Below are 12622 nucleotides of genomic sequence, written 5' to 3'. Positions count from 1 at the left end.
AGTTGCTCCAATCTTTCAACATATGACAGTCCTGCCACCCCGGGAATTAACCTTGTGAACCTACGCTGCACTCCCTCAATAGCAAGAATGTCCTTCCTCAAATTTGGAGACCAAAACTACACACAGTACTCCAGGTGTGGTCTCACCAGGACCCTGTATAGCTGCAGAAGGACCTCTTTGCTCTTATACTTAATTCCCCTTGTTATGAAGGCCAGCATGCCATTAGCTTTCTTCACTGCCTGCTGTACTTGCATGCTTGCTTTCAGTGACTGTCCATGTCCATGTTGAGATTCAAATTGTTGTGCTTACACCATTTACCAGCTGCTCTGTATGCTATCTCGTTGTTGTTGTTGATGAGGCCAGTCACTGTTGCATCATCAGCGAACTTGATGATTTGGTTGGAACTAGATCTTCCTGTTAGTGAAATTTCCCTAAATCTTCTCCTTTTGGAATAACTGTTATCAGTTAAAGAACAGATATTTAGTAATGAAAATAGACGTCATTTTAAAAATTGGGAGAAAATCTTCCCTCTGGCACTTAGTGCTTCTGCCAACAGTTTTATCTGAATGCAAGAAGGAATTATGACTTGGGATAGAAGGTCGACTATATCTGGAGTGATCCCAGATTTGAAGTGATCAAGGTTATTTAAAAAGGAACATACATCTATATGGGTGAAATATCAGAGCCGCAAATTCTTGTGCTCAAGACCTCATTTTGGGGAAGTGGACAGGGTCATATGGGACAGGCAACTCTCCAATTCATAGTGCAAGTTCTTCTGGATTTTTTTGTTTTTAAATCTTGTGATGAGTGAAACCTTGCATCAGCACTTGCATCTGAGTGTAAGTTTCTAATTTGAAGATTATCCCAGGGACTGGAATCCTGTGTACTGAGAAAGGATGAGATGTTAAAACTGATGCACATCAGGTTATGGGTGTTCAGGCTCCTGTACCACCTTCCTGATGTTAGTAATGAGAATGGGGCTTGTCTGGATAGTGAAGGTCCTTAGTGATGAATGCCACTATACTGAGGCACCGGTTTTTGAAGATACCCTCAATGATAGGGAGGACTGTGCCTGTAATGGAGCTGACTGAGTCTATAATACTCGGCAGCCTCTAGTGCATTGGAGCCGCCATATCAAATAGTGATGCAACCAGCGAAAATGTTCTCCTCTGCACATCTGTAGAAATTTGCTAGTTTTTGGTGACATACCAAATCTCCTCATGAACTTGCTGTTTAGTCCTAATGAAGTAGAGACATTGGCATGCCATTTTTGTGATTGCATCAGTGTGTTGGGCCCAGGTTAGATCCTCAGATCTTGATAATCCAGAATCTTGAATCTGCTTGCCCTTTCCACTGCTGACTTCAGAATGAGAATTGGTGTCTGGTCATCCATCTTCCCATTCCTGAACTCCACAATCAGTTCTTTGGTCTTGCTGTTGTTGAGTGCGAGGTTGATGTTGCAACACCATGCAGCCAGCCGATCTACAATACTGTGCAAAAGTCTTGGGCACATAGTTTGGGTTCCAGAGGTCTGTGAGTGTCAGGGAACAGAAGTAAGTGCCATTGGTATTACAAAGGAAGAAGTGCTAGGCAAACTCCAAGGTCTCAAGGTGGCTAAGTCACTTGGGCCAGATGGACTGCATCCCGGAGTCATGAGAGAGTTTGCTGAAGAGATAACGGATGCATTGGTCATGATCTTTCAAGAATCACTTGATTGTGGCATGATCCCAGAGGACTGGAAGATTGCAAACGTCATTCCACCCTTTAAGAAGGGAGGAAGGCAAAAAACATAGAAGCATAGAAAATAGGTGCAGGAGTAGGCTATTCGACCCTTCGAGCCTCCACTGCCATTCAGTATGATCATGGCTGATCATCCAACTCAGAACCCTGTACCTGCCTTCTCTCCATACCTCCGATCCCTTTAGCCACAAGGGCCATATCTAATTCTTCTTAAATATAGCCAGTGAACTGGCCTCAACTGTTTCCTATGGCAGAGAATTCCACAGATTCACCACTCTCTGTGTGAAGAAGTTTTTCCTCATCTCGGTCCTAAAAGGCTTCCCCTTTATCCTTAAACTGTGACCCCTCGTTCTGGACTTCCCCAATATCCGGAACAATCTTCCTGCATCTACCCTGTCCAATCCCTTTAGAATTTTATACGTTTCAATAAGATCCCCCCTCAATCTTCTAAATTCCAGCGAGTATAAACCCAGTCGATCCAGTCTTTCATCATATGAAAGTCCTGCCATCCCAGGAATCAATCTGGTGAACCTTCTTTGTACTCCCTCTGTGGCAAGAATGTCTTTCCTCAGATTAGGGGACCAAAACTGCACACAATACTCCAGGTGTGGTCTCACCAAGGCCTTGTTCAACTGCAGTAGAACCTCCCTGCTCCTGTACTCGAATCCTCTTGCTATGAATGCCAGCATACCATTTGCCTTTTTCACCGCCTGCTGTACCTGCATGCCCACTTTCAATGACTGGTGTACAATGACACCCAGGTCTCGTTGCACCTCCTCTTTTCCTAATCGGCCACCATTCAGATAATAATCTCTTTTCCTGTTTTTGCCACCAAAGTGGATAACTTCACATTTATCCACATTAAATTGCATCTGCCATGAATTTGCCCACTCACCTAACCTATCCAAGTCACCCTGCATCCTCTTAGCATCCTCCTCACAGTTAACACTGCCGCTGAGCTTCGTGTCATCTGCAAGCTTGGAGATGCTGTATTTAATTCCCTCGTCTAAGTCATTAATATATATTGTAAACAACTGGGGTCCCAGTACTGAGCCTTGCGGTACCCCACTAGTCACTGCCTGCCATTCTGAAAAGATCCTGTTTATTCCCACTCTTTGCTTCCTGCCTGCCAACCAATTCTCTATTCACATCAATACCATACCCCCATACCGTGTGCTTTAAGTTTGCACACTAATCTCCTGTGTGGGACCTTGCCAAAAGCCTTTTGAAAATCCAAATATACCACATCCACTGGTTCTCCCCATCCACTCTACTAGTTACGTCCTCAAAAAATTCTGAGATTCGTCAGACATGATTTTCCTTTCACAAATCCATGCTGACTTTGTCCGATGATTTCACTGCTTTCCAAATGTGCTGTTATCACGTCTTTGATAACTGACGCTAGCATTTTCCCCACCACCGATGTCAGGCTAACCGGTCTATAATTCTCCAGTTTCTCTCTCACTCCTTTTTTAAAAGGAAAGGAAATTATAGGCCAGTTAGCCTAACCTCAGTGGTTGGGAAAGTGTTGGTCTATTATTAAGGATGAGGTTTCAAGGTACTTGGAGACTAATGATAAAATAAGTCAAAGTCAGCATGGTTTCTGTAAAAGGGAAATCTTGCCTGACAAATCTGTTAGTTCTTCGAGAAAGTAACAAGCAGGGTGGACAAAGGAGAGGAAATGGTGTCATTTACTTGGATTTTCAGAAGGAGTTTAATAAAGTGCCACCCATGAGGCTGTTTAACAAGATAAAACCCTGGGCAAAAAAAATGGCAGATGGATTACAGTGTTGGGAAATGTATGATAATGCATTTTGGTAAAAGGAACAATAGTGTGGACTATCATCTAAATGGTGAGAAGGTTCAAACATCAGAGGGATTTAGGACTCCCAGAAGGTTAATTTACAGGTTGATCTGTAGTAAAGAAGGCAAATGCAATGTTGGCATTTATTTCAAGGGGAATAGAATATAAAAGCAAGGAGATAATGCTGAGCTTTATAAGACATTAGTCAGCCTGCACTTGGAGTATTGTCAACAATTTTGGGCCCTATATCTTAGAAAGGATGTGTTGTCATTGGGGAGAATGCAGAGGAGGTTCACAAGGATTATTCTGGGAATGAGGGGGTTAATGTATGAGGAGTGTTTGGTAAGTTTGGGCCTGTACTCACTGGAATTTAGAAGAATGCATGGGGATCTCATTGAAACCTATGGAATGTTGAAGGACTAGACAGGGTGAATGTGGAGATATTTCCTATGGTAGGGGTATGCAGAACTAGAGTGTACAGCCTCAAAGTTAAGAGGCGACCCTTTAGAACAGAGGTAAGGAGGATTTTTTTTTCTATAGCCAGAGAGCAGTACGTCTGTGGAATTCTGTGTCTGCCACAGACTGTGGTGGAGGCCAAGTCCGTGGGTACATTTAAGGCAGAAGTTGGTAGTTTCCTGATCGGTCAGGGCATTAAAGGATATGGCAAGAAGGCAGGTGTATGGGGATGAGTGGGATCTGGTATCAGCCATGATGGAATGGTGGAGCAGACCCAATGGGCTGAATGGCCTAATTCTGCCCCTATGTCTTATGGTCTTATGGACCTTTGCACAGTATTGTAGAGATTTCATGATATATGTGAGTGATGATAAGCTTGATTCTGATATGGATCTCTATTTTGGACTGAGAGTGGGGAGGGGACAGGAAGGGGAATCATGGTTGGGAAAAGTGGGAGAGAGTGGGAGGCACCAGAGGGATATTCTGTAATGATCAATAAACCAATTGTTTGAAATCAGATGGTATATCAGGGCTGGGTGTGTCTGCACTTGCACAACCTCCCATCGCTCACATTCCTCTTCTGCCCCCTGTCCCACACTCCTCCCGCAGTGCACCACTTTTGCTATTCCCAACATCTGATCTGTTTGAGGGATCTGTGTAGTGGAGAAAGTGAGTTACTTCTATTCTCAACTCAAGCAGGCATATATTTGATCAATCTTTCACCTTGAGGAAGGAGGAGGCCTGTTTACCTCACTGCTGTGGTCCTTTCTCTCCTTGTCTGTACAAAGCACAACATATTTTCAAGTTCAAGTCTATTGTCATGAGAAATTGTCAGGGTATACTTGCCTTGAAAATTAGTTTTTTTGCATCTGTACAATAGAGTACGTGGATATATTTAAAATGGGTTGATTGGTTCTTGATTATTAACGGCGTCAGAGTTTATAGGGAAAAAGCAGGATAATGGGGTTGAGAGGGTATTAACAGAGCAGATTCAGTGGGCCAAATGGTGGGCAGGCTCGCTGCTCCTTTGTCTTGGTCTTATGACAAACATAAATTGCAAACTTAAAGTAACAAATTATACATAATAAAATAAACCTAATGACATTCGTGCAAGTTTGAGTAAAATGTAGTCCGAGTTAGAATTAGTCTTTCAGTTGTGTTCAAGAACCCCATGTTGAAGGTTGAGGTGTGAGTGTTCAGGCTCCTGTACCTCCTTCCTGATGTCAGCATTAAAAAAAATGCATGACCTGGATGTTGGGGGTCCCTTACAGATGTTGCCTTTCTGAGATGTCACCTCTTGTAGATGTCTTCAGTAACGGGGAGAACTGTACCCAGGACAGAACTGGGTGAGTTCACCTCTCTGGTGTTCCTGTGCATTGGAGCTCCCAGTTTTAAACACCCAAAATGTAGTTACTACTACTTGACCAATCTAAGACAAGAAGTTTCCTGATCAGTTGCTTCTAACATCATCTTCCATCTCCTGGTCTGGTGGGTTTATACCTAAAGTATCTCTCTGTTCCCTTAAGGCCTTGGTTGCCGTGGTGATGTTACTCAACTGTAGGTCTGTTATTTCCAGTGACCACATTGATCACAGGTTTTTGATGTCTCCTATCTTGCAGTCTGCACACGATGTCTCACTTGGTTCATTTATGTACAAGCTACCTAAGGCTGATTTATACTTCTGCGTCAAATTGACGCCGTAGGTACGGTGTAGCCACGAACCCTACGCAGTGCCTACGCGGATCCCTACGCCGTAGCCTGATGCGCACCTCTCCCAAAATGTAACTACACGTCGTGGCAATGCAGACCGCAACAATTGTGATTGGTCCGCTTGGTAGCATCGCATTTTCTCCTACGCTGCAATAGCTTCCCATTGGGCGACTGAAGGGCAGGGAAGGAACTCTGGCTGCAATGCTTTCCATAAAGCTTTACAGACTTCTGAAATTATGGAGGACACATTTCACTTTTACGAAAAAAGATGCTCGCTTTAAACTTGTTTACCCCGAGAAAGACTACCATGACCATGAAGCCTTGCATGGGCAGATGTATGCACATGCATGGCGTGCGCGAATTGCAGAGCGACCAGACACACCAACGTGCATAGGCCACTTGTGTAGGTTACGGCGTCCATTTGACGCAGAAGTATAAATCAGCCTTTACTGTGCAAATTAACCCATGGCCAAAGTGAAAACACAGCATGTTGGAAACTCATCAGATCTGGCCGCATCTGTGGAATGAGAAACTGTAAAGGAATGGGAAGTTCAGATTCAGGCTGTGGACTGAACACAGATGCTTCACAAAGGATCACCTATTGGCATTTGGTTTCTCCAGTGTACAGAGTATCACACTGCTAACAATGAATGCAGTAGATTGGGTTGAGTGGACCTTCTTCTCATTAATACTTTCAGAGAGGAGGTACAGGAGCCTGAAGACCCACACTCAGCAACTCAGGAATAGGTTCTTCCCTTCTGCCATCATATTTCTGAACGTTCAATTAACACTGCCTTATTAATCCTTTTGTTTGCACTATTTATTTATTTTGTAATTTATCATAATTTTATGGCATTGCACTGTACTGTGAAACAATCAATTCCATGACATAATTATAGAAACATAGAAAATAGGTGCAGGAGTAGGCCATTCGGCCCTTCGAGCCTGCACCGCCATTTATTATGATCATGGCTGATCATCCAACTCAGAACCCAGCCTTCCCTCCATACCCCCTGACCCCTGTAGCCACAAGGGCCATATCTAACTTCCTTTTAAACATAGCTAATGAACTGGCCTCAACAGTTTGCTGTGGCAGAGAATTCCACAGATTCACCACTCTCTGTGTGAAGAAGTTTTTCCTAATCTCGGTCCTAAAAGGCTTCCCCTCTATCCTCAAACTGTGACCCCTCGTTCTGGACCTCCCCAACATCGGGAACAATCTTCCCGCATCTAGCCTGTCCAATCCCTTTAGGATCTTATACGTTTCAATCAGATCCCCCCTCAATCTTCTAAATTCCAACGAGCACAAGCCCAGTTCATCCAGTCTTTCTTCATATGATTCTGATGTGCAAGTGAATTGCTGTTTGATCCCATCACCCCCACTCTCACCAATGGAAACAGCCTCCCCATCCACCCGGTCCAAAACCTCATCATTTTATACAGTATACTTCTACCAAAGTTGCCCTCTGCCTTCTCTAATGATAACATGCCAGCTCTCAAGTCGTCAAATTTATTTATATAGCATATTTAAAAACAACCCATGTTGACCAAAGTGCTGTACAGATCAGAGCAGAATAGCAAAAATTACAAATATGAGAAACACAGACATAACCAACAAGGCAAACAGCTTATAGGCACAAAAGAAACAACACAAGGGCCTAGCTCTGTCCCTTAACTGCCATTACTCCTTTCAGGAACCATTCTTGTACATCCTTCCTGGATCCCTTCTAATGTCTTCACCCCCTTCCTATAACATAGCAGCTGGAATTGAACACAAAACTCCAACTGAGTCCAAACCAGTGTTAATAAAGGTTCAGTGTAACTTCCCTGCTTTTGTACTCTGTGATATATTAATAAAGTTCAGAGTGATGCACCCTTTGTGTACTCAGTCTCAGCCTACCCTGCTACATTCACTGATTTTTGTATCCATACCTCCCAGGTCATTTTCCTGCTCCCGTTTTTAAGATGCTCGTTGGCCACATCTGGGGTATTGGATTCAGTTCTGGTCGTCCCATTGTAGGAAGAATGCTGAGGCTTTAGAGAGGAGGTTCACCAGGATGCTGCCTGGATTAGAGGGAATGTATTATAAGGAGAGGTTAGACAAAATTGGGTGGTTTTCTCTGCAGTGGCAGAGGCTGAGGGGAGATCTGATAGAGTTTTTAAGATTGAGAAGCGTAGATTGAGTAGACAGCTGGTATCATTTTCCCAGGGTTGAAATATATAATACCAGGGGGAATACATTTAAGGTGAAAGGAAGCAAGTTCAAAGATGATGTAAGGGGCAAGATTTTTAGACAGGATGGTGGATGTCTAGGATGCGCTCTCAGGGGTGGTGGTGGAGACAGATACTATAGAGGCATTTAAGATCCTCTTTGATAGGCACATGAATGTGCAGGGATTGGAGGGTTATGAACATTGCATACGCAGATGGGATTATTTGTAGTTTTCTTAATTGCTCTCAACAATATGGACTCTAAGGCTTGTTTCATGTTCTGTGGTAATCTTTTAGTGCTTCAGTCACCTGGTAAGTGATCTTATTTTTGTCTAGATGTGGAAGTTAGATATTTCTATTCAAGACAGCTGCAATAATTTTAGTTCATTGCCCCTACTTCAAAATGATGTTCTTGTGTTGTGATTTATCTGCAGATCGAGATTTTGGAAAAATTAAATGAAGATCACGTCCAAAAGCATGGGAAATTTGCAGAGATCGAGTCTGATGAAAGCCCAGCGGATGATTAAAAGAGGAAAGCTTTTAAATATTTTACTTTGCTGGCTTTTTTTTGGTGAAAGCGAAAGGAAACTTGGCAAGCTGGGATTCAACTGAGCTGGCACTGCAATTGAATCTGGATTAAAATTTGAAACGAGCATCAGAAGATTTTTGTGGTTGATATTTATTATGACAGAAATCTGGTAAGCGTGGTAATGCTGAAAGCTGAACCTCCTTTATGTGCACTATAGATTCCTGGATAACAAATAAATGCTTCAAAGTTTTAACAAAAAAATCTTAAGCAAGTGAAACTTTAAATTATATTTTGTGTGATTGATATGCTTATACATCTGATTGTAACCGCACATGTGGCTTGCTGCCAGCAAGGCACTGAAATATTGTCAAAATAAAATCTGTGGTCATTTCCTGATTCCATGAGGAGCAGGTTCTGCCTTTGAACATTTAGCATGTTCATTGGCAGATCGGGTCCCAGTATAACTTTTCTAAAACTGAGGTACTCACAAAATGTAATTTAAAGCTAAATAGATTATTTTGCCTTTATTTGGTTTTGAAATGTTGAGAAACTACTTACCATAAATCTGTTAATTGAAATGGATTACAAAGCAAATGGCAGGTTAGAGTGATTGTAAGTCAGCAGAGGTAATTTAAGAATACTTATTTGTTAATTGTCAAATGATCATTCACAAATCTAAAAGGTATTAAAAATGTTAGATATTGGGATCAAATAGACCACTACTTTTTATTTTCATGGATGTGGACTGATTTGTAGAGTATGTTGATCATTTTCTGATACATTTCAGATTATCACAGGCTGTAGTTTCCTGATTAGCCAAGGTGCCATGTGCCTTAAATCAGTTCATCATAATATTGAAGGATCAGAATGGACCAGTTCGGCCTTTAGGTTTGCGGTTGGAGACATTTCTAAGACTGTCTCTGAGTGGAATCGGTGAGCAGCCTTTCCCCTCAAGCTTTTTAAATGTGATGACAAATTGATAAAACTGATCAATTTGCAAGATTGACATTTCATAAAACACTTGACATCACCGATATAGAGACAGGAGGCAGATGGGGAACAGGAGGGTGGGGATACTACCAGAAACTGGGAGGCATCACTGGTAAAGAACTGGGCAGTTTGTGGCTGCTGTTCAACTATTCTTTTCTCTAAATCCATCCTTTTTGAATAATTTATCCACTTACAGTTTGAAAATTTGTGTTGAAACCTTTCCAATGCCTTCTTGGACAATGCATACCAGTTTCTAAAGATGGATATGGATAATCACAGCAGATGTTAACTAGCAAGTTAACAGTTTCCTTGAGAATTCGGTGGTTACTAAAGGAACTGTACAGAACTTCATTTCCAGTTTTCTTAGCATTAATCATATTTGGGAGCTGTAATGTCTGGCAAGTTAATTATTGATCAACATAACACCTTTTTCAGTGCTGTAACTTTCTCAACTGGTCAGGCAGCATTGGTGGAAAGAGAAACAGTTAATATTGGGGGTTCCTTTATCAGACCTGAAATGTCTTTGACCTTAAGCATTCATGATGTCTTTACAATTCATCCATGCTGACCTGGTTGTTTTCTGAAGCTACTCCTTTTTGCCTGCATGTGCCAAATGTCCTTCTAAACCTCTCCTATCCATGTACCTGTTTAAGTTTGTTACTGTATTCCCCTTTCCCATTTCCTCTGACAGCTTACTTATCACAGTCTGTGTGGAAAAACTTGTCATCTCAATCCTTGTTATAAATTGTTACCTTCTTAAACTTGTGCCTTCTAGCTTTAGACTCTCCTACTCTGGGGCGGGGGGAGATAGTGACCACCTCATCTCAGCCCTTCATTATTTTATAAACTTTTAATTCATTTTATCAGTTCCTTTCTCCCCATGATTTCTTGCTTGTTTAAACAGATTAAAGTAGAGCTACATCATATTAAATGAGCAAAAGCTTGGTTAATGAGGAAAGCCTCTTTAAAAGTATACTCTGTTTTCTAGTAGGATTGTTCCTGATTTTGAAAACTTACATTGAGTCACATCTTGATCTTTCTAGTGTATGGTGTATAATAGCCCTTATCCAATCTCTGCCTGGAACTGAAATCCTTCAACTCGTCTAATTAAATTGGTTTATTGTTGTTACATGTACCAGATATAGTGGAATAGCCTGTTTTACAGACCGTTCATACAGATCAATTCATAAATTAGGTAAAAATTAGGTACGAGGTAAAACAATAACAGTGCAGAATAAACTGATAGCAAAGAACTGGTCATTGTCTTCAGGAAAGGGACAGTGCACATGCTCATATCTTAATCAACAGTTCTGTGGTTGAGAGCTTCAAATTCCAAAACATGAACATCATCATTATCCTGTGATGATCCAAGCACATAGACACAAAAGCCAAAAAAAGCACAGCAATACCACACCTTTCTTGGGGAGTTAAAGAAATTTGGCATTTCCCCATTAGCCCTTAGCAATTTTTATTGACACAGCACAGAAAGCATCCTATCTGGATGCATAAAGGCTTGCTATGGCAAATGCTCTGCACATGACTGCAAAAAACTGCAGAGTTGTGGGTACAGTTCAGCACATCTGAGTCAGGTTTAATATCATGGGCATATGTTGTGAAATTTGTTAACTTAGTGGCAGCAGTACAATGCAATACATGATAATACAGAAAAAAAGTAAATCAATTACAGTAAGTATATACACTATGTGTATTAAATAGTTAAAAATAGAGCAAAAATAGAAATAATAAAAAAGTGAGGAAGTGTTCATGGGTTCAGTATTCATTTAGGAATTGGATGACAGATGGGAAGAAGCTGTTCTTGAATCACTCGGTGTGTGCCTTCGGGCTTCTGTACCTCCTTCCTGACAGTGGCAATGAGAAAAGGGCACATCCTGGGTGATGAGGGTCCTTAATAATGGATGCCACATTTCTGAGGCACTGCTCCTTGAAGATGTCTTGGATACTACAGAGACTAGTACCCATGACTGAGCTGACTAATTTTACAACTTTCTTTAGCTTCTTTCGATCCTGTGCAGAAGCCACCCCTCCCCCCACCTCCCCGACAGTGATGCAGCCTGTCAGAATGCTCTCCACAGTACATCTGTATAAGTTTGGGTGACAAACCAAATCTCCTCTAACTCCTACTGAAATATAACTGCTGCCTTGCCTCCTTTTAGCTGCATTGATATGCTGGGATCGGTTAGATCTTTGGAGGTCTTGACACTAGGAACTCGAGGTTCCATTTGCAGAGGGAGGGACAGAGGCACAGAAACCAGCCTCCCCTCCCTCAGCTCTGTTGATACTTCTCGCTAATTCAGTAAAGCAGCCAGCAAAAGCAAAGACCCTACCCACATTATATATTTTCCCTTCTCCCATCAGGTAGAAGATACAAAAGTCTGAAAGCACATATCCCCAGACTCAAGGACAGCTTTATTAGCAGCTTCTCCTCTGTCATCAGATTTCTGAATGAACAAAGAGCCCATGTGCACAGTCTCCCTATATTTTGGGCTCTCTTTTTGCACTACTTGTTTAATTAATTTTTAAAATGTACTTCTTATAATTTATAGTTTCTTTTATTATGTATTACACTATACTACTGCTGCAAAACAACAAATTTCACAATATATGCCAGTCATTATATCTCAGTACATGTGACAATATGGAAAAAAAATTCCCAAGGCTGACAACCAATGGAAGTTGAAACATGAATCACAATGTGATCGACAACAAGAAGTCTCTTTCTGTAATGTTGATTCAGGAAATAAAGATTAACCAATGCAACTGAGATAACATTTCAGTTTCTCATTAGAATAATGCCAGAACTTGGTGTTTAATAATTCATCTGGGGAAAAAAATGCAACTATTAAGAGTTTTGTGCTTCAATCCCCTTGGAAGGAGATTGTTCCTCTTATGTATAGATGGCATTGTGATCATTTGAGTTGGGATTAGCATGCAGCAGAGTGTTCATGAGATACAGAAGTAAAATTGCAAGCACTTGCTGCATGAAGTTAGTGTATACAAGTCTTGCTGAGATTACATCGGCTGTTCTGAGGCCTCATGTGAAATACTTCCTGAAGTTTGTCTCCTCAGCAAGAGAATACGGGCTATTTTCTGTAGATGTATGGTGGAGAGCATTTTGACTGTTTGCATCACCACCTGGTAAGGTGGCTTCAAGAGGTAGTATC

General features: G+C 41.5%; 1 protein-coding gene across 1 annotated transcript in view; it reads left to right on the top strand.

Annotated features, from left to right (window-relative positions):
* Window positions 1–8574, top strand: part of riok3 (RIO kinase 3 (yeast)) — a 47284-nt gene extending 38710 nt beyond the window's left edge. Inside the window, exon 13 of the mRNA XM_063060654.1 lies at window positions 8356–8574. Within this exon, the coding sequence (XP_062916724.1) occupies window positions 8356–8448 (93 nt within the window). The 3' untranslated portion in view covers window positions 8449–8574. The remainder of the gene's footprint in view (window positions 1–8355) is intronic.
* Window positions 8575–12622: the final 4048 nt, after the last annotated feature.

The sequence above is a fragment of the Mobula hypostoma genome, chromosome 1 (assembly GCF_963921235.1).
Source record: "Mobula hypostoma chromosome 1, sMobHyp1.1, whole genome shotgun sequence".
Taxonomy (NCBI): Eukaryota; Metazoa; Chordata; class Chondrichthyes; order Myliobatiformes; family Myliobatidae; genus Mobula; species Mobula hypostoma.
This window is presented reverse-complemented; position numbering and strand designations above follow the sequence as displayed.